Genomic DNA, 27,915 nt, shown 5'->3' with positions numbered 1-27,915 from the left:
TGATACACAGCTATTCTTTTGACACAGAAAGATGTCCAGGTTACTTTTCTGTCTTTCAGGTTTGATCCCAGTTGTGTAAATATAGATTGACGGGAGGAAGGGAGTAAAGAAAGAAAAGAAAGGCAGTAAAAATATAATGCCCAAATATCGGCAATGCTGATCTCTAGGGTTAGGAATACGTGAGAGTTTTTTCATTCCTGTATATCTGGGTTTTCTTCTTCCTTCACAACCTTCTTTTCAGGTAGGTGGAGAAAGCTGAAAAAAAACGGTAAAGAGCACATATCTATTCCAGAGACAGTTCAAATCCCAGCTCCACTTCTCAATAGCTGTGAAACCTAAGGCAAACTACTTCAACTTTTGGTGCGCCTAGGATTTCTCATCTATAAAGTGAAGATACGGTTGCTGTGAAGCAAAAACAAATGAACATTTGTAAAGTACTTAGAACAGTTCCTGGTACCAGTGCTAGCTACATTAAGTGTTAGCTACTATCAAATTGTACACTAATCACAAAAAATAAAACTGCTTTGCTTTTTCCAATAAATGGGAGATGATGGAATATGACAATGAATAGAGGAAGTTATGCTTTCATATAATTTGGCAAACCACTGATACCAACTTTTGAGTACAGCCACATCTTATCAAAGGATAAAACCAAATACTAGCACTTAGTTCAAAAGACTAAAAGAAATCAGCTAAACGTATAATATAGGAAAAGTTTGAAAATTGGTCAAAAGAACTATTTAAAATACCTTTAGGTGACAATAGTCTCATTGTTTTAAGAATAGTTGCTCAAAGTAGGGATTTTTAGGAAGTCTGCATTTGGAAAGTTCTTATGCCTTATTAAAAACCAACTGCACTGCTCTCTAGTTACATGTCACAAGTGTGCAGGAGCATGGCTTTAAAATACACAGCCCCTGGCCCTCCTGAATGGTCACTCCCCCTTCCTACCCAGCAATTAAAATTCTCACTGTTAATCTTGTTACTACTATCCAGTTTCTTAGGGCAGAAAAAAAAAAATAACACAAATTATAATTACTTGAGGTTTACAGTTATTTGGATTATGTTTTGAATAGGTAAATTTCATTATTGTTTACTATTATAAGTCTGGGGAAATATGTGGTTTTATTTCTATTGACTCTTATTCACACAAAATTATCTTGCTAATTGAAGGTAAACTATCTCAAATTCCAGCTAAGTCCTATTCAAACTAATATTCTGAATTGGTAAAACTGCTGAGAAAATAAAAAATTAGGCTAGGGCTATATAAGAAGTATACGTTATGGAGTGGAAGGTCTCTAGGAAATTAACTAAAGTGGTAAAAATAGAATTACCGTATTTTTCGGACCATAAGATGCACTTTTTCCCCCCCAAAGTCCCTGCGTTTATGGTCCAAATATAGCCTACACATATACTTTTAAAAAAAAGTTTTTTTACTTGCCCGGCTCTGTGTGGTCTCTGTGTGCTTGCCCGGCTCTAAAATGGTTCTAAATGCTGCTGTTTACTTTACAGGGTTGATTACATGTGTTTATGACTGTGATGTTGGGTTTTAATGCACATAAAATATTTTAGGACACTATTTGTTTCAGAATCTTTTTTTCTTCATTTCCCTTCTCTAAAAACTGGTGTGTCTTATGGTCCGGTGCGTCTTATGGTCCGAAAAATACGGTACATATATCATTTTAAAATAATCATTTGACACCTTGCTTTCACTGTCACCCCATCTTCTAAAATTTTCCTCAACTAATTTTTACTGGTGTATTTTATCTACATTCACACCTAATGGTATCTAGGCTGCTTAATACAGCCCAAGCTAATCTTGCCTTGCAAAATGCAGTCTCCTAAAAAGAACAGTAAAAATACAAAGTTCACAGAGCATTAAAATCAGAGCTTCTTCTTTCTAATGTGCTCAATGAATACAGGTAGAGACACTTAAAAACCACAGCAAGTATTCCCTCGGGACCAAAACAGGCTCTTGAACATATCCTTCTCTGGGTCCAAATACAGCTCCTCAGAAAACAAGAAGACATTTATCTCTTCATTATCTATTTCATTTGTTACTCTCTCCTTCATCTTCTTAGCCACACCCATAAGGAAAAATATACACCTACTGAATATTGATAAAGAAACTAGTAATTCATCATTAATGAGTCTTAATAAATTGACTTTAGTTGTGCTCATATACCTAAAAATTAAAAGCCCAAAGTAAACTCTAGCTCTACTCTGTTCTGCTTTAAGGGGCTCACTAGCCACAAGTCCAACTTATTTTATTTAATTTTAAAATTTACTATTTGATAGTGTGAGGGGAGTACACAGGCTCCCTTCTTAACCAGGTAGTAAAATAATTTCTTGGATGGGAAGTGAGGGATATTTTGAGCAAAGACTTACTGCAAGCTGAGTTAAGTGGATAGAGATTGTGAGTGGACACATGAAAGCTTTAGCATAGTGCTTGGTATATAGAAGAATCTAAATAAATACTTGCTAAATGAATAAAGATTTTAAGAAAGGAGGCTTTATAAGATTAAAAGTATCTTAGGAAGCGAATGGGGCTAAAGAAGGATCAAAGGAAGTATCCCTAACTTTCAAAAAAGGGTAGGAGGCCTGGTAATTACAAGGAACAGGCTGCTGAGTTACAATAAAGTAGAAGTAAAGGTTTTTGGAAACTAAATCCAATAAAAAGCCAAAATATAATGGGTATCTATCTATCTACCTACCTATTCCTCTATTTCCTATCTACCTAACCTGCCTATTTCCTTCCTATCTCCCTCCATTCTTTCCTTTCTTATGTCAGACTAATCTTACCCATAATTAATGTAATTTGGGAAACCTTTGCTCTAAATACAAACTATTCACTCACCATCTTTTCTTTTCATATTTTTCTTGTAGGAACTCTTTCACTTTTTGTGGATCCCTGAAGTCTGGAATTGCTGAAGATCTATCATCAAATAATCCTAGCCAAATCTGTTTACAGACCTTTGGAAAGAATTAAAAAAAAAAAAAGTGTTATAAATCAACATCTTCACTTAATGAAATATAAAGGAAAAATTATGACCTCTCAAAAAACTAACCTACTTAATTGTAATAATACTGCTTTCAACGAGAATATTACAATGAGAAATGAAGAGGCAACAAATGAACTAAATTTATTGTTACAGTATACAGTAAAATCTTAGGAACAGCATCGTAAAGAACAGCACTTCATAGGGAAACAAATAGTGAAATGGGATTGGAGAGGATCTGGAATTTTTTTGTTGTTGGAATGATCAAGACTATAAGCTCTTAGCAAACCATGTACCCTTTATAACCTCAGTTACTTCACTCAATAAAACAGAATAAACTAGACCTGTAGCAATTTCACAAATCCTTGATAGGTTCAAAAATCAACCAAAAAGAACAAACAAAACTTACTATAATCATAAACAATTTGCTAGTAAAGAATAATAACAAAAGAAATATAAGGCAGATACAAGTCTAAACTGTATAGTTGCCTCCTATGCTTTTTTTCCTCCTCATGGCTAAAAAATGAGAACCTGGGCTATTTAACTTTCTAGACAAATCAAAGAAATGAAATGATGAAGAACTCAAATAGGACGCAAGAGCATAAAGAAAACAATGAAGAAAATTTGGCAAAGTAGTCTTCATCAAAATTAAGTTGCTCTTCAAAAAACTAATACCGGTATATGAAAAGGCAGGCTACCAACTCATAAAAAGTATTTGCAAAACATGTAAGAACTTGAAAAAACTTGAATGCAGAAAATACAAAAATTTTCTTAAAACTCAATTATAATAAAGACAAAAAATTGTTTAGAAGAAAATTAGATAACCACTTTACAAAATGCAGCCCAACACCATTAGTCATATGGAAAATGCAAATTAAACAACACTGAGATTCCACTACATACCTTGTTTCCCCGAAAATAAGACAGTGTCTTATATTAATTTTTGCCCCAAAGATACGCTAGGTCTTATTTTCAGGGGATGTCTTATTTTTCCATGAAGAAGAATACAATACACATTTATTGTTAAATGAAAATAAAGGAAATTTATTACCTGTATACGGTACGGTAGTACGGTAGTTGTCAACACAAACCAGACAAACCGTGAATCCTACAGTATCAAGAATTTACTCATTTATTCAATGACAATCATGTCATCATCTTCTGGAACATCATCATAACAATCCAATTCCTGAATTTCCTGGTGAATTTCTTGTGACTCATTTCTTTCAGAATCAGTGGACCAAATCTCTCATGTTTAGCCTAGGGGGGGGTCTTATTTTCAGGGGGGGATGCCTTATATTTCACTCAGAAGGAAACCTGTAAGTAGGTGTTATTTTCGGAGGATGTCTTATTTTTGGAGAAACACGGTATATACTACTAGAATGGCTAAAAATAAAAAGATCGACCGTATTTTGTATTAGTGAGAATGTGGAACAGTAGGAACTCTCAAGAATGTAAAACGGTACAACCACTTTGAGAAAGTTGGCAATCTCTTAAAAGTTAAACATACACCTACCATATGGCCCTGCAATCCCATTTCTAAGTATCTATTCAAGAAAAATAAAAGCACATGTCCACACTGAGATCTGTACACAAATGTCCACAGCAACATTGTTGATAATACCTCTAAACTGTTAAGAAAAACAACCCAAATGTCCATCGACAGGTAAATAGATAAATTTTGGAATATCAAATAGGAGACTTATCAGCAGTAAAAAGAACTATTGATACAAACAACTACATAAATAAACCTCAAGAAAATTATATTGATTGACAGAAGGTAGACATCCATCCCCAAAAGTATATACTGTATATTCATTTAAATTTTTAGAAAATGTAACTCATCTATGGTGATGGAACTGCAGATCAAATGGATACATTACAAAGGGACACAAAAAAACCCTTGGGAATGATAAAAATGTGTGCTATCTTATCATTGTAGTCATGGACGGCATCACATATGTCAAAACTCTTCAAATTAGACACTGGAAATAAGTACAAGTTCTTGTAATTAATTATTCCTCAATAAAGCTATAAAAACAAGTCCACAAGTTTCCAAAATTGCATTATTTTGAAGAATAACCAATTTTAATATTGCAAAAATAATACAGTATCTAGCTTCAAAAGTTTGACAGAAATTTGAGAAATCAGAGAAGGAAATGCAGCATCTTTCTAAATCTTACCTGCTCACTGAGGTGGGTAAGGGAGGACAGGAAAAAAGACTCACCCCTTTTCTTATCAAATAGCAACCATGTTTCAAAACATTTCTTGTGGCTCCTTCAATACAAATACTACTATAACCTCATTAAGACAGAAAAGTTGACACGTCACTGTGAGGCCTGGGCTAAGATGAAATCTCATTATAAAAACATTTAAGAGGCAAAGACAGAAAAGTGCAGACACCCAGGAATGGTAATACAACTTACTGCCAGAAATGCCATAAACCCTGTGGTGACCCAGCTTCTGCAATAGTATTTAGCTACTTAAAAGGAACCACAAGAGATTCTCCTTAGCCAGAAAACTGACTAATAATCCTTCCAAAATGTAATTTTAAAAGTTTCTGTGACTTTATAGTTATATTCAAAATGGGAAAAGTGGAAGTTTCTAATTCTTCTATTTAAAAAAAAAAAATTTCCATTGATTTTTAGAGAGAGAAGAAGGGAGAAACAGATGAAAGAGAAACATTATTGATTAGCACCTCCTCCACACCCCCTTTTGGGGATCAAGCCTGAAACCTAGGCATGTGCTGTGACCAGGAATCAAGCCAGTGACCTCTTGATTAATGGGTCGACATTCAACCACTGAGCCACCCTAGCCAGGCTAATTTTTCTATTTTAAAAATTCCCAAACAAGAGATATGGTAGTCATTTGCCCAAATTATTAACTGTAACTGACAGAATTAGTTCAGGATACCAAATACCATAAACATTTAGACTTTACATTCCAAAACCCCTGTTAACTACCATATATAAAAAACAATCCTATATAATAAAAGCCTAATATGCTAAGTGTCCAGTCGTCCGTTCAACCAATCAAAGCATAATATGCTAATGATATGCTAAAGCTGCTCAACCGCTATGCATACACTGATGACCAGGGGGCAGACGCTCCAACTAGTAGGTTAGCTTGCTACTGGGGTCTGGCCAATTGGGACTGAGTGAGATGGACCGGACATGCCCTGGAGCCCTCCTGCAGTCCCTCCCCAGCTGACCAACCACCTGTGTCCCTCCCAGGCCCTGATTGTGCATTGGTGGAATCTCTCGCCTGGCCTGTACCCTCTTGCAATCCGGGACCACGAGGGGGGTGTCAGAGAGCTGGTTTTAGCCCGATCCCACAGGCCAGGCTGAGGGACCCAACTGGTGTACGAATTCATGCACTGAGCCTCTAGTTAACCCTAATAAAAGGAAAATATGCAAACTGACCGTACCTCCACTATGCCCACAAGTCACACCCACCAGCCAACCAGAAATGAGTATGCAAATTAAATCAACAAAGATGGTGGTGGCCACGGAGCTGGAGTGAGCAGGAGGCTTGAATTGTCCCCAGCGATGGGGAAAGCCAAACTTCCTGCCTGCCCTGGCCAGCACTGGCCTCCACTCAAGGCTACAAAGTTTAAATTATAGAAGATAAACCCCAGATACCTGCTTCTAGCCGGCCCTAGCCTCAGCTCATGGAGGTGCTGGGGGGGGGGGGGGGGGGGGGGAGAGACAAAAAAGGAGGGGCTGGGAGCTTCGGTACCTGGGAGCTGTGGCCAGCCTGCAAACAGCCATCAGCCCCTTACCCAGCCTGGCCAGGCACCCCAGCAGGGACCTCCACCCTGAAGGGGGTGTGGCCAGCCTGAAAACAGCCCTCAGCCCCTCAACCAGGCTGTCCAGGCACCTAGCAGGACCCCCACCCTGATCCGGGACACCCTTCAGGGCAAACCAGCTGGCCCCTACCCGTGGTACCAGACCTCTATCTATACTAATAAAAGGGTAATATGCTAATTAGACTGGGAGACCTTCCAGGAGACCTTCTGGATTTTCTTCTGGACTGAGCCATGGTGGCAGGGCCGAGGTAGAAGTGGTTAGAGGCCAAGTGGGGAGGGAGGGCAGTTGTGGGTGATCAGGCCAGGATGGGAAGGCAGTTATGGATGATTAGGCTGGTGGGGGGACGGGGTTGTTGGGGGTGAGCAGGCCAGCAGGGGAGGCAGTTGGGAATGAGCAACTGGCAAGGGGGGCAGTTAGGGGTGATCAGGCTAGCAGGGGGTGAATTTGGGGGCAAGCAGGCCGGTGGTGGGGTCAGTTGGGGGCGAGCAGGCTGGCAGGCAGAGTTGTTAGTGGCAATCAGGCAGGCAGGCGAGTGGCTAGAAGCCGGCAGTCCTGAATTGCAAGAGGGATGTCCAACTGCCGGTTTAGGCCTAATCCCTGTAAACCGGCAATAGGACATCTTCCAAGGGATCCCAGATTGGAGAGGGTGCAGGCCGGGCTGAGGAACATCCCCTGCACCCATGCACAAATTTCATGCACTGGGCCACTAGTGAATAATAAGTAACATACAAACACATTTTAAAAAGATGGATTGAACAGGAAAAAGGGGGATAAAAAAGGGAGGGGAATGGGACATATCTATAATACTATTAACAATAACAAAATATATTTTTAAAAAAGATGGATTGAAGACAGATGATAAAGTTACTGTCTTGGCATTCATCATGCGAATACAAAGCAAAATGGAGTGCTTGATGGTAAACTTATAGATATTTGACATGAGCAGCCAGTAGGATTTGCTCAAAATTCTTTACTTACTGCTGACAGTTCTGTTCCTTCTCTTGGATAGGCCAAACTGTTAGGAAAAATCATTCAAACTAACTGCTTGGGTCCACTACAAATCAATGCTGTGTCACTAAAAGAGCTTCTTCACATTCTTAGCTCTTATTTCTAGCTACATTACCCCCCAAAGGCTATTTTCTAGGTTGCTCAAAATCCTAAACCCTATCTGCCACTCTTGGCAATGGAGTTCTTAAGTGAAATGGCTTTCAAAATGCAATTCCTTAATTCCTTGGACTAATAGCATCTGAGTCAGTTAAATACTTGCTGTAATGTAAATTTTCAGGAGCCAAGGAGAACTATGAAATCAGAATCTCTGGAAGTAGCAAGCCCTCCAAGTGATTGTAAAATAAGCCAACTAATGTTTTAGAAAAATCTCAGCCAGCAGATGGAAACTGCCTGCCTGCCTGCCTATCTATCTATCTATCTATCTATCAATCACACACACACACACACTCACTCACTCACTCACTATATACTTCTGGCATTTCTCAAATTTACTTAAGACACTAAACCTGTTACTAGGCAAGATTCTTTTAACAGAGACAGTGTTCCGGAGACACAGTGTCTATAGTTTCTGTGACCCAGTCACATTTTAGTCCTTGAAAAGTTCGTTTCTGCTCCCTTAGAACTGCTCTTTCAGGTTTGTAGATTTGCTGAGAGGAAAGTATCAAGTTCTATTTTCTGCTTATTTTGCTTTGTTTTTTTGTTTTTGTTTTGTTTTAGCAAAATAATAAACATCATCAACTCAAAAGGGAAAGCTTGTCAAGGCTGAAGGCAAATAGAGTGAATCCACTACAACTGCAGGCAGCATTTACAATCTGTGGTCATGAGTATTAAAAGTGAAACTAGTCAGAATAGTGTGTTTTCCTCCAGGCTCACCTGGCTGTTTAGGTACAAAGTAGGTAGAGTGTTGGCTTTAATTAAGTAAAGTATGATGAGTTCAAAGGGAACAATTAGAACAGGCCATGAAATCTAAGGCAGACTAAGAAACAGGAGAATATGATGAATGATAGGCAAGAAAGAAGTTTCACTTCAGTGGGCCGGAGGTTGTCCCAAAACTGCTTGACTTAGAAAAATGAGAGGAATGAGCTGGAAAGAAAGTAGTAGTAGAGGTGAGAGAACAGGATGCTTGAACTTAAAATCTGAGAGGTGATATAGTTACTGATCTAGTCTAAAATAGGATGAAAACTCACTGGAAATAAGAAGTCAAGGAATTCAGGAAACCAAATTATCTATTACTAGAGGCCCGATGCATGAAAATTCCTTCCCCCCCGCTGCTGGCACAGGCTTCCCTCCGGGACCCAGGACCCAGGCTGGCTTCCCTCTGGCCCCGGGTGTCCCCAGAAAGGACACCCGGAATGACATCCGGTCTAAGTAGCATATTACCCTTTTATTATTATAGATTTTGATAATCACGTGGCTTATATGGGCACTGGAATTGGCAGAAGTGATTTACACTAGTGGAAAAAAAGACATGTAAGATGCTTAAATCTATAATCAATGAGAGGAGTGCCTGATATGATTACAGCAAGAAACAGCAAATGATAAAATCTACTGACTTGAGGAGCACGGGCCTGGAGGACCAGAAACATCACTGAGGACCCAAATACCTAAAAGCCATCATCTGAAAGAGCTTCCCACATGATGGAATTAGTTATAATGATCTCTGTGGGGGAGTGGATAATCAATTCTAATTACAGAATAATGTAGTGGTTGTGGCAGTTATAAGTCTAGACAAGGGAACTGTTTAATAAATAGTACCTGCTTCACAGGAATGTTGGAAGGAATGAGTTAACATGTTTTGCACTCAGAACAGGCATATAGAATGAACTTTAAATAGTGTTACTTATTACTCTAAGGCCTGGTTTTCTTAAGTGGTTTGCAGTGGATTATGGAGTGCTGAAAAAAGCAAGAGCAAGCAGTAGAAAGATCACCGGAAAGAAACACAGGCAATGTAATGGGGGTCTCCGTTTATTCCTGCTGCAGATAAAATCAAAGTGGTCCTGAGGGGACAATCTCTCTCCTCTGAGCTTCCATAGCACTTTGTGCCTCTCACATGAAACTTATTACAAACCTTATATTACAATTCCTGAGAATATATCTCATTTACCTATGAATTCCCCATAATGCTTAAAACAATAGGTAGTGCCGTGATTGTTCAATAATCATATTACTCAAAAACAGATTTTTTTTAAATATATTTTATTGATTTTTTTACAGAGAGGAAGAGAGAGGGATAGAGCGTTAGAAACATCGATGAGAATCATCGATCAGCTGCCTCTCGCACAGCCCCTACTGGGGATGTGCCCGTAACCAAGGTACATGCCCCTGTTCGGAATCGAACCTGGGACCTTTCAGTCCGCAGACCGATGCTCTATCCACTGAGCCAAACCGGTTTCGGATCAAAAACAGATCTTACAAAGAATTAAAAATAGCCACATACCAGCTAAGAGAATAAATTCATCAAATTGTCAGAATAATTTTTCCTTATTTTAGTGCTAATCCACTTTAGAATTGCAATTGACAATCTAAAATATTTTAAAATATACTTATCAATCAGATTGCCACTGGAAACAGATGGCACACTGGATTTGGGTAAAGTTTAATAAGAGACTGTTTACAAAGCATAGGTAGGCTGCGAAGAAATCACAAGTGAGTACTGTACCCCAAGGTTAGTAACAGCAGGGCCTAACCACCACCCACAGTGAAAGGGGTGGAGAGGGGGAGAGCAGAAGAGGTCAGCAGAACCTAAAACAAAAGGGCTACTTGATGGAGCTGTGACTTTCAATGGAAGGATGAGCTGGCCTGTGCATGTCCCACAGGAACCAAGTTAAGAAGTATCCTAACCTCTCCCTCCTTCCTTTCTTTGATCTGTTGACAATATCCCCTCAGTCAGACCAGATCCAACTAGAAGCCAGGAGGCAAGAAAGCCCATTTGTGTATCCAGACAAACTAGCTGCCTGAAGCCAGAGCTGGTAAAGATTCCAGCTGTAAGGACAGATGAAAGGTATTCCAACACAGCACCCAAATCATAATAAATATATGCAAACAATTTAACAAACTCAATTAGAACACCAAAAACAGGAAATTTCCTTACCAATTCTCAATTACTCATATAGAAAAAGATAAGAAAACAGTGTTATATCAGGTTTGAGAAGGAAAATAGATAAGGGTAGTGATAATACATTGTTGTAATCAATCCTCTCAGGGACGGCAAAATAGAGCAGAAAATTGCTGGAATGGATATTTCATTTATTCAGGCACTTATTTTCATAAAAAGTATACGAAGAATAAGATGTGTGACATGACTGCTTGCAACCTGTAGGTAGAAAGATATAAAAATATGGAAAGAACAGAAAGATGCTCTGAAATTAGAAAATCTTTTTTTTATATTTTTTATTAAGCCAATCTACATATATCCAACTAGATTTGGCTCTTAGTGTCCTTTCTCTCCTTAATGGAAAGGTAGAGGATTACTGCCTCCTCCTGTGTGTAAGACACCATTTCATAGTAATGCCCACAAAATACAGGAATAATTGGGACACTTGAAGAATTGAATAATTCATGAACAAGTAACTAATATCCACATTTTGAAGAGATAAAGAAAAAAGGAATAGAAATAAATATTAACAAATGGTAAATACCATTAAAGGCTCTCTGAAGAGCTACCATGAATTTATACACAACTCTACAATCAACATGTTATTTTGCAATAAAAGGAAGAAACAATTTTTGCCTTAAATTTTTCTCCCAAAAATCCAGTCAAAAAAATATCTCAAACACCTTTATCAAACATATGTAATGATTCAAGTTAAATATACTGGAAAAACAAGTCCACTGTTAACATTTCCTATACTCATCCAGACTATATTTGCAGGACTATCTTATAGTTCTAGACCACTAATTGATAGATATTTCTCAGTAGGCAATCTGAAGAATATATACTCATTATATGTTTGCAGAAACAAAAACACTATCCACGTGCTTTATGCAGGAGAAAGCTCTAGTCAGTCTTGCCATTTATATTCATCATTCTAGGTTTATGCCTAGTACAGTGGTTGGCAAACCAAGGCTCACAAGGCACATGCAGCTCTTTGGCCCCTTGAGTTTTTAGCAAAGGCCAGCTTAGGAGTACCCTAATTAAGTTAATAACAATGTACCTACCTATATAGTTTAAGTTTTAAAAATTTGGCTCTCAAAAGAAATTTCAATTGTTGTACTACTGATATTTGGCTCTGTTGACTAATGAGTTTGCTGACCACTGGCCTAGGAGATGGCTCTGACTCCTGTTGACTATGAATGAGAGATGCCCACGATGTCCTATTCTCAACAACCCTGCTCAGCTCCTGTGGACTCATGTCTCTGATTTCTTTTACAGAGTCAATCCATCTCATATTTGGTCTTCCTCTTTTCCTGATACTTTCTATTTTCCCTGCATTGTCTTTTCCAAAGAATCCTGCCTTCTCATGATGTGCTAGAACTAGGACAGCTTCAGTTTTGTCATTTTTTGCCTCCGGTGATGTTTCAGGCTTAATTTGCTCTAGGACCCACCTGTCTGTATTTTCTGGCAGTCCAAGGTATCCACAGAGTGCTTCTCAACGCCATATTGCAAATGAATCTTTTTTTCCCCCCTATCAGCCTCTTCCATCGTCCAACTTTATATCCACATATAGAAATTGGGAATTTTTTTAGACTGTGAAGGAGACCAAAGTTTTGCCTTTTGGGATATTGATTTTAAGCTAGTTATTACAAAATAAAAGACTAAGAAAGAACTTTGACTATCCTCACCTGCCAAAAAGAATTTAGAAAGAAAAATCTGGGGGCATCTCCTTTGCATTACACTATAAACTCAATAGGGAAGACAGGAAGAAATCTGGCAGAGGCCTATCCTTGGACTTCCCTCTGTGTCCCACTGTTTCTGGGTGGCTCAGCAAGAATTTGTTTACGTTTTCTCCTTCTCCTTTACCTTATTTTGCCTTTAAAATCCCAGACCTTTGTCCCCTTCCACTCCTTAGTTCAGAATGGCATATAAACCTTAACTGTACACTGGGTTTCAGGTTTCATATTCTTATGCCACCCCTGTATGAACATCCATAATAAATTTTAGACATTTCCTCCTGTTAATTTGTCTCATTTGATTATTAGCCCAGTCAGAAGAACCTAAAAAGATGGGAGGAAAATTGTTTTTTTGCATTCCACAACTATACAGTATATGCCATCGTAAAATGTGGCTTTATAAAAATGTACTTGCAAGAACTAGAACTTGCTGAAACCGGTTTGGCTCAATGGATAGAGCGTCAGCCTGCAGACTGAAGGGTCCTTGGGTCTGATTCCGGTCAAGGGCATGTACATTGGTTGTGGGAACATCCCCAGTGGGGGATTGTACAGGCGGCAGCTGATTGAATCAATCTCTCTCTCTCTCTCCTCTCTCTCTCTCTCTCTCCCTCCCTCCCTCCCTCCCTCTTCCTCTCTGTAAAAAAATCAATAAGCTATATATATTTTTCTTTTAAAAGAACTAGAAACTTATGAGTCACTGAAAAACTGCTATATGTGCAAATCATTAAGACACCAGAGTCTTTGTGAACCAGAAACAAGAATAGATATGTGAAGGATTATCATATTTATAAAATATCAAATACAATTTATTAAATCCACTGTCTGTTTTTTTCTATTTAAGAACAAACTACCTTATAATGGCTTCCTCATTAGCATAAGAGTCAAATTATTCATCATAGCCAATTTGGACCCCACAGGATTCTAATATCCTGATTAACTCTCCAAACTCCTATCAGCATCACTCTTCCCAGTAACACAGGCCTCCCCACAAAGTCTTCCCTAACCAACCCATCCAAAGAGGCAACATCCACCACACCAAACTTCAAATACCACTTATCCCAACACATTAATTTCCACACCCTTTGTATCAGTTTCTGAAGGTAAATTTCCTAAAGCAGGAGCCTTCTCTCTCTGAGTCACCACTACTTGCATACTATGGTAGACACAAAATAAATATCTGATGCATGAGTGGAAAGCAACTTCCTAACAGTTCTGAAATATATGTACAGTACAATTATCTTTTTCTCCTTTGTTCCATCTGAAGTATACAAGCTGACCTAGAATATGTAACTTACCAATTTACTCATACAGAAGTAATAAATTAACTAATCCAAATTCTCATCATATATAGGCCAGAGATTAGCAAGTTACACTTCACAGGTTAAATCTGGCCTAAGGCCTATGTTTGCAGCTAAAGTTTAATTGGAACACAGCCACACCCACTTATTATCTACTGCCTACAGCTGCTTTTTTGGTAGTTACAACAGAGACTATATGGTCCACAAATCCTCATATTTACTATCTGATGTTTTATAGAAAAAGTCTGTCTACCCAACTTACCTGAAACCACTGACTTACTATGATGCCATTGCAGGATCCAAGAACAGTAACAATTTAAATAGTAAAATCCTGTTTTAGAGTCTGGTTATGTAATGTGCAGGGAGAATATTAGAGATGAGCATAAAAAGAAAGAAGCCTTTCCCTTTGAGAAAGGACTTTCCAAAAATGAGGAGGACAATTTACCTTACATACCTATTCCCTTGAATAAAGGAGAAAAAGCACTAGAGTAAGTTTCAGGAAAGATTAGTAAGTGTTTAACACTTGTTTTCTAAATAACTGATAAGTACAAAGACATAGAAAAGATAAGGGGAGCAAATATTTAGAACACTGGAGAGAAATTAAGTAGTGTCAATAGCGGAAAAAAACTTATTTGCAAGTATCTGTGGGTTGTGAAGGAGACCAGTAGCTCTAATTCAGACACCTACTGGGGAGGTTTAGTAAAAAGCAGTATATACAACTCAGCACATCTCATGCCTTATTTTATTTAATGTCTCTAATGTCAGATAGAACTATATTCTAGCTAGGCTGCAAAGAACCATAATCCAGCCACCAGATCAGATAAAACAAGTCTAGAGAGGCATACAACAATGCTTGAAGAAAAAAAGACAAAAAAACTTTATGGGAACCTGGGTTGCAAATAGGAAAATATGTGGACCCCAAGTGGTCTGATTATTTCCAAAGCCCTCTCCACTTTACATACACACTCCCACCCCAAACACAGAGATTATCACTTTTGTTTCTCATATTAAGTCTAATCCTGCTCTTTCTATCTTAGTAGTATTTTTTTTCCTGTTTATTCATTAGATGGCAAATCAAGTGATTCATCACTTAAATCTAGTTTTGTGAATCTGAATTCAGTTTCCTAAGAGAGGGTCTGATTAATCGCCAGGCCCCAGGATTAGGAGTTCATTCCTGGTCCAATCAGCTGTGCATTTTGTGGTTTTTTGGGACAGGAAGCTTTCCCCTCTTCTTCCCTCAGTAAGGTGCTTTAGCTTGGTAAACATACACGTTTATTCATGAATGTGCTTCACAAATTTTAGTTTTATAAATGAAGATTTTATTTCATTTTCGAAGTCAGAGTAGTTTTGGGAAAAATTGCCCTACTTTCTCAAACTAAGACGTCAAATTACCCTCTATGGGTAACAAAACAATTATTCTGCCTTTTAATTTTGTTTTTGTTCTCTTTAACAAGCTTCCACGTTTTAGCTAGTTACATTTACCAATTTTTACTTCTTTATTTCTTCCACTGCTTTTAGTCTATCAAGTCCTTATACATTTAAATGTTAAATAGTCAGCTATATTTCCTAAAATTTTTATAATCACTTGTTTTTTTATTGTCCACCTCAAGTGTACATATTCTTAAACAATCTGTTTTACAGAAAGCTGCAATAGTGGAAAGAAGTCACATACACTCTATTCAGAGTCTTTACTGTTAACATTGCTAAATCATTCTCTCAAGATAAATACAATTTTTTCCTAACCATTTAACCATTTGTAAATTATAAGCATCTATAGACGAAAGCTGTGGACCTTTTATAAAATTAAATTCCAAGTATCATGGCAGTTAACTGGTTAAATTAGAAACATAACATTCACTCACAAATGTATATCTCCTCAGAATAAGAATTCTTTTATATAACCTCAGCTAAATTATCAAAATCAGGAAATCAACATTTTATATTAATCTAATCCACAGCCAATTATCACAAAAAGGTTCTTTAGAGCAAGCATGTCAAACTCAAAGGCTAACACGGGCCAAATAAACAAGGTTTAAGTTTATGTGGGCTGCAAAAAAACCCCAAAAGCTTTAATTTTCATAGAAACATAGGTTTATTTCCATAGAGACATGCTGAATACAAAGGGGTGAAATAAATGAGTAATTGTTAACATAAAATAATAGAACATTTTAATAAAAATTAATTTTTTCTTGAACGTTATCTTATCCGACACTGAATAACTGCACAAATTAGTAAGTGCAATGCAAATAAACCTATTTTTCTTGTTCTCCGAATGCAAAATATTTCCTGTTGCACATACCAAACAAGTCAGTACAAGACTAATGATGTGTCAATCAAAAATAGTGTGCCTGGCCGAAACCGGTTTGGCTCAATGGATAGAGCGTTGGCTTGGGGACTGAAAGGTTCCGAGCTCGATTCCGGTCAAGGGCATGAACCTTGGTTGCGGGCACATCTCCAGTAGGGGCTGTGCAAGAGGCAGCTGATAGATGACTCTCTCTCATCAATGTTTCTCTCTCCCTTCCTCTCTGTACAAAATCAATAAACTATATATTTAAAAAAAAATAGTGTGCCTGTGCGTAAGGGAAATGAATGCAACATGATTACAATAATCAGACATTAGCGAACATTGTGGTTCGTTATTAATAATTCTGTATAACAGGATATTATAAAAATTAAGTTACAAAACTTTTATTAAAACTTTTTTTACATACTGTTATATTGGCGGGCCCGCAAAAATATTCATTGTGGGTTGCATGTGGACCTTGGGTGCGAGAGGGAAGCAGGTGCTAGCAACTAGGGGAAGGAAGACGTACTCTTGCACAAATTTTCATGCATCAGGACTCTAGTCCTATATAATAAAAGTCTAATATTCTCAGTGTCTGGTATTCCACTCGCCATCAACTAATCAAAGTGTTAATATGCTGAAATGTTAAGGCCGCTAAGGCCAATGGGCAGATGCTCCGACTGGTACATTGGTCGGCAAAATCATTAGTCAACAGAGCCAAATATCAACGGTACAATTGAAATTTCTTTTGAGAGCCAAATTTTTTAAACTTAAACTATATAGGTAGATACATTATTATTAACTTAATTAGGGTACTCCTAAGCTGGCCTTTGCTAAAAACTCAAGGGACCAAAGAGCCGCATGTGGCTCACAAGCCGCAGTTTGCTGACCAGTGAACTGGTAGGTTTGCTTGCTACTGGGGGTCTGGCTGATCAGGACTGAGCGAAATGGGCCGGACACGTCCTGGAGCCCTCCCGAGTCCCTCTCCAGCTCTGATAGTGCACCAGTGGAGTCCCTTGGCCTGGTCTGTGCCTTCTTGGACCCCCTCAGGGGATGTTGGAGAGCCAGTGTCGGCCGATCCCACAAGCCAGGCCAAGGGACGCCACTGGTGCACAAATTCATGCATCAGGTCTCTAGTAAATTAATAAAATCTGAAGAACAGAAGAATTGATACAAAAATTAAGAGCTTCAGGGACCTGTGAAATAATAGCAAAATGTCTAGCATACACGCAGTTTGAAACTTCAGATAAAGAGTTGAGAGGGAATGAAGAAGAAAAAAAAGTTTGAAGAAAAAAAAATGGTAAAAATATGTACAACTTGATGAAAGACAAATTTATACAATATATTAAGAAGTTCAGCAAACCCCAAGAAGAAAACACACACACTACACAGACATTTAAAGTCACACTCTTAAGTTAAAAAGCTTCAAATTGACGTATCACTACAGAGGAACAATATAAATATCAGATAATTCTCTACATTTTGCACTGAACAATAAAATATAACGTATCAAAAATTGTGCAAAGCAGTTAAAGCAAAGCTTAGAGAAATTTACTGCTTTAAAATAATATTAGAAGAGAAAGTTCTCAAATCATGACCTTAGATTCCACCTTAACAAGCTAAGGAAAGCAAATAACCCAAAGTCATAGTTTATAGAGCAAAATTATTACAGACCCTATCCAAATATATATAAAAGAGCTAGTAGATGCTATCATGACTGAATCCCCCCTCCCCCCCAGCCGCTGGCCAAGAGGGAGAGCTGGCAGTGGGCGGGACTGGTGACTGTTGAGCAGTGGCGAGGGAATTTCATGGAGCAGTGGCAGGGCAGGAAGAATTTTGTGGAGCATGGCGGGGGGCGAGAGGAGCCTGGAGGAGCATCGAGGAGGCCATGAACATTGTAGAGCGTCCCAGGGCAGGGAGTTTCATGTAGCCTAACTCGGCAACAGAGTCCAGCAACAAGGGCCAGCCTAGGTCTAGGGATCCTAACCACCCACGATTTCGTACACATTATAAAATAGGAGCTATTATGAATAACTGTTCATCAATAAATATGACAACTGAGATGAAACAGGCAAATTCCCTGAAAAATACAACTCATCAAAACTGATATAAGAAACAGATATCTGAATAACCACCCTGGGTCACTTTCATTCTCTGTCCCAGTGACACTCAGATCCCAGTCATCCTTTGAGCAGCTGTCCAAAGATCAACTCCCAAAGAAGACTGATACCACCAGCTTCCAATAGGGGAGGGGGATTATGAGGACAGAAAGGGACAACCGAATTGCTTTCCATATCAAACAATAGTAGATCACTCTAATGACCATATAAATTTGGCTGGGTGGCCATAGTTTGCCACCTCTGACCCAGAATATGTAAAGCAACCTTTTATAAAATGAAACTGAGGGGCTTGCACTAGCTGACTTCAAGACTTATTTCAACACAGTGTAATACTGGCCTAAGTACTAATGAATAAATATTGTAAATGACACTAAATAGAGAGCTAGAAGCATACCATTATTTAAAAAGTCATCTCATTTTTGACAGACTCCAAAGCAATCCATTGAAGAAAGTGTTTTGAATAAATGAAGCTGGAACAATATAGATTCATGAAAATATCTGAACTTTGACATGATACATACACTAAAATTAATGAATCATAGATGTATACATAAAAACTAAAGTTTACAGATGTATAGATGAAAACTAAAGCTTTCAGAGCTTCTAAAATATAAAATGAGATTATTCTTATTTGAGAGCAGGCGAAGATTTCTTAAGAAGATAAAGTAGTAATTACAGAACTACGAATTGTTGTTATTTTACCAAAAAGCAAACTTTTGCTTATCAAAAGACACTAACATAAAAATAAACGAGTAAGCCACAGACTTACTCGTTTATTTTTATGAGAGAAAATATTCACTAGACTTATATCTGACAATGAAGAATGAATAAATTATGGATATATTCATATAACAGAATAGTGCTCAGTAATAAAGAGGAACATGCTGCATTAACTCAAAATAAGTTTTTTGCATGCATAAAAAGCACACTCTTTATAACTTTACTAATATAAATATGAATAAAAATCAAAACAGTGGGTGCCTCTGGAGAGGAGAGGGATTAAATAGGAAGGGATGTCTGGGAAGTTTTGGGATGATGACCTTGTTCTATATCTCTATAGAGCTTCGGGTTACCAAACTAGACGCATTTATCAAAACTAAAATTAAGACACGTGTGTGACTGGCGCCGAGAGATTTATATCAATATGTATTGCGCATGAGCAAGTCAACATTTATTTTTAAATTGCCAGTACGCTTCATATGTACTGGCTGGTTAGTCAGACCAAGGAGGTTAGTCGTTGGTCCCGAGGAAAGAGCTGGCCCTTGATACCCCTAGAAAATGGGCCGTGTCCGCTGCTACGCAACCCCAGTTCCCTAGCCCAGCCCAGAAGCCTGGCCAGTGAAAAGGGCCAGGAGGTTGGCTGGCAGGCCCCATTGGTATCTGATCTCTGGTGGTCAGTGCACATTATAGCAACAGGTTGATCCATCATAACAGTTGTTTAGGCTTTTATATATATACTAGAGGCCCAGTGCATGAAACTCGTGCACGGGGGATGTGTCCCTCAGCCCGGCCTGCTCCCTCTCCAATCTGGGACCCCTCGAGCGAGGGATGTCCTGACAACCTTCTCACAATCCAGGACTGCCGGCTCCCAACTGCTCGCCTGCCTGCCTTCCTAATTGGCCCTAACACTTCTGCCTCCCAGCCTGATCACTCCCTACCTACTTCCTGGCCAGCCTAATTGATGCCTAACTGTTCCCCTTCCAGCCTGTTTGCCCCTAACTACCCTCCCCTGCAAGCTTCGTCACTCCTAACTGCCCTCTCCTGCAGACCTGGTCCTCCACAACTGTTTTCCCTTGCAGGCTTGTGTCCCCCCCAACTGCCCTTCCCTGCAGGCCAAGTTGCACACAACTTCCCTCCTCTGCTGGCCTGGTCACCCCTTACTGCCCTCCCCTGCAGGCTTGATCGCCCCATCTGCCCTCCCTTTCAGGCCTGGTACCTCACAACTGCTCTTTCCTGCTGGCCTGATCGCCTACAACTGCCCTCCCTTGTAGACCTGGTCCCTCACAACTGACCTCCCCTGCTGGCCATCTTTTGGCAGTCATCTTTAACCACATGGGGGCAGCCAGTTTGTGCTGGAGTGACAGTCAATTTGCATATTACTCTTTTATTAGATAGGATAGATTAGATTTTAAAAAAGATAACACTGACAAGAAAGAAATAAGAAAAACTGAGAGATGAGATGGAACTAGAATGGCTGAGAGGAATGGATATAAATGCAAAAAAAGTAAAATAAATGCTCAGAGTAGTCACAAACTAACATCTGGCTCCTTCTAGATACTCTGGGTTGTCAGTCATCATTCAAAAGATCCACATATTACATCATGTACAAAGCAAATATAACATTTTCTACATTCTTTTTAATTATTCTCTGAAAGCCAACCATTAGTATAAAAGAATACACTCTGTATATTTTAAAGATTACAATGTTATTACTCATTAGATTCAGCTAGAACTAAGAGAGAACTCTAACACCAAACCTTTATTTAAAAAATACATGTTTATTTCTTTACAAATAATCAAAAATTAAATAATTCAACAGTGTGCCTCAATATTTTAGATAGATGGTCTTAAACCTCAAATACCTCACTAGGTAGATATCCTCTCAAGTAATTAAATTTTTATAGATAATGTTTTAATGTTATTATCACCATTAATGAGCTAACTTTTCATATTTATTAATACTATCATAATAATGAACAATGTAAACAGATGAAAAAAGATTTATTCAGAGACAAAGACTGTCAAACCTCAGAGGGAAGGCAGGGAAGAGTATGAGGGGGGTAAGAGTTCAACCAAAGAACTCGTATGCATGCATATAAGCATAACCAACGGACACAGGCATTAGGGGAGTGAGGGTATGTGGTGGGGGTGGGAGTGGCGGGGGAGAGGTCAATAGGGAGAAAAGGGAGACATATGCAATACTTTCAACAAAAATGAACTTAAAAAAAAAGCTCAACATGGAAAAATAATAACATCATATTGACTAAGATTCAGCAAAAATTTCTATCTACACTAAACTCACTGAATTCAGTTCAAAACACAGTATTTTCTTATATGATGCTTTTTTTCTCTGAGCTTAGGAATCAATTGAAAAGATACCCTTGCACATAAAACTGGATCTTACATTTACATGTTAGTCAGTTTCTAAACATTTTCACATACACTATCTTCAAATTAACCCTATGAAATAGGCAGGACAGGTACTTACCATAGATTACAAAGGAAAATGAAGCTCAGGAAAAGAAGTCTGCCCAAGGTGAGAAAGTTAATCAGTTAGTGTTGCTAAAATCAGACCACAGGTCCTGAGCCCTAGTTTGGAACCTTTAGAATCTATATTGATTTTCTCAAAAGTGCTCCACAGCAGTCAGCATTAGAATCACATTGGATTCTGGCTGAAAATATAGATGCTCCTGTGCCTCAACCCACTCATGGGGTCAGAATCTCTGGGGAGCAGGACTCAGGATTTTTTTACCAAAAAATATTTTAAATTAAAAATTTTTTTAAAACCACAAGTTAAGTCCAATAAAACTAACATGAGTATAAAGTTTGAAATTCCCTCAGATATTATATTCTTATATATTCTCACTGCTTAGGTATAATGAACAAGTATGAAAGATTATGCCATGGAAATGTCTAATAAAGAAGAAACAATGAGAGCAACAAAAACAAAAATACATGTAAAATCTTATAGTGAATGCCATTTTGTGTTTTGTTTTGTTTTTTAGAAGAGTTTAAAATACGAGTGGAGGTTTTCATCCCTGTGGGCTAAAAGACTCCTGGAAGATTTGACAGGAAAGTATAAATTCTGATAGGCCTTGCAAAAAAAGATTCAGTATAAATAAAATGGCATCAACAAAATGGCAAGAAGACTGGAATACAGAGAGCAGATATGGAAAACAAAAACTGAGGTCACTGTTATTAAACATTTCTTCTGGGTATGAAGCAAGAAAAAGTCAGTTATAAAAGGATTTATATTGTGAACTGAACAAAATGGAATTTTACAGATCGAATCTTCAACCAACCACCTATAGATCAAATAGGACCACTGGCCTGTTTCTGAACTATTCTTCATCTAATCTAAGAATAGTTTTCATGTGTTTAAAGCACATGTGTCAAACACAAGGCCCGCGGGCCAAATCCGTCCTGCCAGGCCTTGCAATGTGGCCCGCACCGCGCTGTCATCACTGCACTCTGCTGCGTTTCCATCACAATGACAGTTTATGACTGTTCAGTAAACCATTCGGCCCGCGATTTAGGCTGGATTTTAGATTTTGGCCCCTTCTCTGATTGAGTTCAACACCCCTAGTTTAAAGGGTTATAATTTCAAACAAAAATATGCAACAGAGACTATAGATGACTGCAGAAGCCTACAATATTTATTATCTGGCCCTTTAAAAAAAGTTTCTCCATTTCTGCTATAAGCAACAAGGTACATGTAAATCCTGGAATTATTAAGTATGAAACTGAACTCTGCCACTCAATGATGACATTTAACATGTAAAAAAAACTGCCAATTTTTATTATTATTTGAACTCACATAAATTCAAAGTTAAAATGCTCTAAGAATTTAAATACATAACCCAAATCTATTTATATGAAACTCTAATATGCAAATCAATTGAATGGTGGAACGACCAGTTGCTATGAAGCACACTGACCAGCAGGGGCCAGATGCTCAACATGGGAGCTTCCCCCAGTCCACAGGCCCCAACCAGCAGGTGGGCGGCACCAGGCCAACCAAGGTGGTGCAATCAGGGGCCACCTAGATCACCCCACAAATCAGCCATGATCGCCAGCCAGGCCTAGGGACCCTAACTGTGCATGAATTTTGTGCACCAGGCCTCTAGTATTAATATAAATGACACTATTATATTTTAGGAAATCTGAAAATTCTCCGTATTTAAACTACTCTGAGCAAGGATTAAAATTAATATTAATAATCCTATTAACATCTTCTATCTTAGATCTTGATTCAATAAGCATATGAATCTTTGTTATTCAACAAGAAATATGCTGAGAATTTTCTTTTTTGTTTTTTAATATGCATTTTATTGATCTTTTTTTTTTTTTTTTTTTTTTTACAGAGAAGAAGTGAGAGGGATAGAGAGTTAGAAACATCGACCAGCTGCCTCCTGCACACCGCAGGTGCATGCCCTTTGACTGAAATCGGACCTGGGACCCTTTAGTTTGCAGGCTGATGCTCTATCCACTGAGCCAAACCGGTTAGGGCTATGCTGAGAATTTTCATAGGATGCCCGAGTTCAAAGCATTCCAACCTTTTTACATCAAGATGTTATTGTTACTATTTTATACTTGTAGAAATTGAGGTTCAGAGGCACTTCGTCCAACAATCTTAACCTGCCAAGTCCAATCTGATCCTTTATGCACAAACCACACTTCAAGGAATATTTAACAAGCCCCACCCAACTTTATTTACCTATAGAGAAACAATTTAAGACTGCTTAGTTTATAACCAAAAGACATAATAGTTCCATGCACTAATTTAGGATTCATTCAAAAGCTTATTATTTCTGCTCTGATAATGTCCCTTAGGCTCTTTCTGATACTGGCCTTCCACTTTTCAGAGACTACTACTCTTTACAGAGAATGAGCAACACTTATTATGGTTTATAGAACAGGATGCTTTAGAAAGTAGCTACTAATCTTTCACATTAATGTCATTATCTCTCTCTCTCTTCCACTCCCTCCCTCCATTCCATTCTCTCTAAAAAAATCAATGAAAAAAATATATTCAGGTGAGGATTAACAACAATAACAAAACAACAGTTGGTGTTTGGGGGTTATTTTTATAATCTATTATAAAAATCAAATACTGTCAATCAATGCATGATTTTCTTTCCTCATGTAGTTTATATACCTGTGGACCATCAATAGTAACCCTTTACTCTCAGCCCTAAAAAAAAAAAAAAATCAGGAAAGTAAATTTGCTACTGGAAAAGAAAACCCATAGGTTTCAAAATAAAATGACTTCTATATTTTCTTTTTATTGAATTATCTATAGCACTGTTCATCAGCCCTCCTTCATTAACTCTGATAATCAGAAGTTAACCCAATAGTGAAATTTCTTTTAACTATAGAGCCATGATTTACCCATATTACAAGAGGACAAATGGAGGAAACCACCACATACACACTCTCTCTTGTAAAGCAACTTCTAATACAAAAACATGACATGCAGAAATATTTTAATTTTGGAATAATGTCAAAGCCATTTCAACAAATGCTAAATGCAAACTGCTTTGCTGCAAAATAATTTACTAAATTCTGGCACACTATATTCTATAACCTAAAAACATACATATCTGCTTGTAAGCCATACTTGTAGAAACTAATGATATACTGTTAGAAATATCAAGCATGTCCTTGATACATAATGCAATAAGACTACTTGCTTACCACAACTACCAACGCAGACCAATGCAGATATACTTTATTAATGACCCATGAATTGGGTTGCCATCAGTGTTGTGATTCTCCAAACAATAAACAATTTTCAAAGTTCTGAATGAAAAGTGAAATCCTTTCTAGATAGTCACATATACTAAACACGGCATTAATGGTCTCAAATACTGGATTCCCTGTGCCCATGTTCTTTGGCAGGAAACTTGGTAGTCCCCTCCTATCCTAATGCTGGACTTGGCAGCATGACTTAAAAAGTTGTTTACAATTGTAATGCAAGCATATAAAATAGACTTAAGTTATACATGTAGATGATTGTTAACAGGTGTTTCCCATATAAAATGTCTGGAAGAACATGAAAAGCATGTGTAATGTAAGTTATTTCTGTTCAACACATTCTGAGCTACCCAATAACCATGGAATTTACCTGCTGAAGCCAGTAACACACCCAGGTGTGAAAACTCAACATGCTCCTCAGAACAATAAAACTCTCACTTAGGGGCAGAAGATCCAAGATTGCTTCCAAAGTCAATAAACTTTTAATCTTTTAACTTCAGAAGCACTCATCTTCATATATGAAGTCATTCACATACAAGATGCATGATAGTGCCTTTTTAATCCAAAATTGTATGTGATTTAAGTATGGTTCTTTACATAGCCAAAATATTTTGAAATAAGTCAAAATCTATATATTTTTCTGTATGCATGTTATCCTTAAGATTTAAAGGTTTAAGTATGAGAAAGTGATGATAAAGCACATGCAGTTGAAGTCTGTATTTTTATGAAGTTGTACCAACCATCCTGCACTTCATAATATTAGTCCTCACATTTTACACATATCTTAATTTTTTAAGAACACAGATATTGCTAATATTGTAAAGAATCAAGTATACCTACCCGAATATTTTGGTTCAAAGATGCCCTTAGGGACACAAGAAGGTATGCCTGTATTCCTTAACAAGCATTTAGAAGGTCAGTATGTTTTCTAACAGTAAGAACTATTACCAATTTCCCCTTTTCTTTGTGCACTGTTTGCTCTGCCTTCAATACCTCCTGTCAGCCTAAGACCTAGTCTCTCTCAAAAACCTGCAAAAGTGTCATGTTCTTTGTGAGAGCTTCCCAACACCCTCCTTGTCACCATATAACTTCTGAAATTCTTATTCATCTTAATTATCTAACGCCATGTTATAAGTTACATATCTGTCTTCTTCAATACAATTAATTGTAGTGTGATGTCAGCTAAACTGATGCACACAGATCTGTAACAGCATCCACAGTACTGAGCTCAGTGACTGTCATAGAGAGGATTCCAAATGCCCTATAAATATGACTGTCTATTTAGAATTTAAGAGTCATGAACCCATTCCAGTCATCTCTCATATTTATATTTTGTTTCTACCTTTTGACATAATGGATTGACTAAAATCAACCAGTGCCTTTCACATTTTCTAAATTCATTTTGACATTACAGTCTTAAAAAATGTTCCCTCAGAAATCCTTGCTATATGCGATACATGGACGAATCTTGAGGACTTTTTGCTAAAATGAAATAAGTCAGTCACAGAAGGACAAATACTGTATGACTCCACTTATATGAAATCTAAAATAGTCAAACTCATAGAAGCAGAGAGCAGAGCAGTGGTTGCCAAGGGCTGGGAGGGGGAATGGGGAAGTGTGTTCAATGGGTATGAAGTTCAGTCAGTAAGATGAGTAAGTGTTAGAGATCTGCTGTAGCACTGTGTCTACAGTCAGTAACAGTGTATTGTACACTTTAAAAATGTTTAAGAGAGATCTCACGTTAAGTGTCATTACCATAACTTTCTTTTTGAGAAATCTTAATATTTTGGCACCAATCTCCACTTAAACTTATCAACTAACAAGTTTGGATATTTTTACTTATTTCCCCAGTGAATTGTTTGTTACCTTTCCGGTTCTGTTACAGTCATTAGACTTTTAATCTAAAAATACAATAATATACTTTTATTTCTGATTTCATTATGATGTTCAAAATTTTGCATAATAGGTCAACATTCTAAGAAAGTAATTTAAAATTTTCATTTCTGGGCTAATTCTAAAATTTGTACAAATAGTCCAAATTGTATTTTAACCTGTAAATATATTATTCTATACTAAACTGTCATTACAAACTTTCTGTACTTTCTTCTAGCTTTAGATTTTCCTATAATGTACCTGGAACTTGATTACTCAAAATATGTTAACCTGGAACTTGATTACTCAAAATATGTTATCAGTAAAATTTGGAGACTGAAAAGTGCTCACTTCTACAAATCCATGTATTTAAAAATATTTCATATAATCTTGAATTTACACTTCTTCACTATTTTAGAACCAAAAACACATGTGTATCACAAGTAGACAAGCAATTTTAACATATTATCATCAAGTGTTTGGAAGACAGAGTACAAAATGCTTGCATACATCTTCTGACAGTGAAATAGACAATTGAAACTAACAAAATCTTAACACTTAACTTTTCTTGTATCAAAAAAATACAACCAGAACACAACAAAACTACTCTTTACTTTATCGGAAATATAAGAGTTGCCCATAAAAGTGTGATGGCTATTAATTAATTAGGTGACTGGCTCATCCTTACTCCAGGTTATAAAATATGCCCACTTTCTTTGTGATTTTTTTGTAATATTGTAGTTTTAAAAAAATATTACATCACCAACTTTTACTAATGCAAAATATGGAACTAGAAACAAAAAAGCAAACAAACAGAAGGGAATTACTGGAAGCCCAATAAAGCAGAGTGGAAGGACAACACTCCTCTACAAATATTTACACTATTGGTCTCCCAGGACACTATGCTGTGCCCTCAGAACTACCAGCCTCCTCCCTTCTAAGCACCAGCTCAATATATATAACATTTAACATCACATAAAATGTAGTATATAGGAAGGAGGGAACCTCAAGTTGAAGAATGCTTACAAAAGTTTATGATAACACCATAAAGTTCTTTTTTTTTTAATCTTTTAAAGCAAAGACTAACAGTTACTCCAATACTAGACATCTTCTAAAATGCCTTTTGTAGTCATCACTAATGAATTTTAAATATATGTATTTCACCTCAGGTTAAAGCAAAGTACTTAGATAGCAAACATTAATTCTAAATAAATTGAGAAT

At 37.5% G+C, this 27,915-nt stretch overlaps 1 protein-coding gene across 13 annotated transcripts in view; it reads right to left on the bottom strand.

Annotated features, from left to right (window-relative positions):
* The window catches only part of AGFG1 (ArfGAP with FG repeats 1), a 65,800-nt gene that overhangs the window by 26,349 nt on the left and 11,536 nt on the right, over positions 1 to 27,915 (bottom strand). For 10 of the 13 annotated variants that reach the window (XM_036420980.2, XM_036420981.2, XM_036420987.2 and 7 more), the window contains exon 3: positions 2,855 to 2,970. The exons of 1 other annotated variant lie outside the window; for it this stretch is intronic. In XM_036420980.2, the coding sequence (XP_036276873.1) occupies positions 2,855 to 2,970 (116 nt within the window). Of the gene's footprint in view, positions 1 to 2,854; positions 2,971 to 4,925; positions 4,982 to 12,358; positions 12,482 to 27,915 lie in introns of those variants that run through there. 2 more of the 13 variants (XM_045575645.1, XM_045575647.1) reach the window with 2 other exon arrangements.

Source organism: Pipistrellus kuhlii, unplaced genomic scaffold, assembly GCF_014108245.1.
Source record: "Pipistrellus kuhlii isolate mPipKuh1 unplaced genomic scaffold, mPipKuh1.p scaffold_m20_p_7, whole genome shotgun sequence".
NCBI lineage: Eukaryota > Metazoa > Chordata > Mammalia > Chiroptera > Vespertilionidae > Pipistrellus > Pipistrellus kuhlii.
Note: the sequence above shows the minus strand (reverse complement) of the source record. Positions and strands in the feature narration are given on the sequence as shown.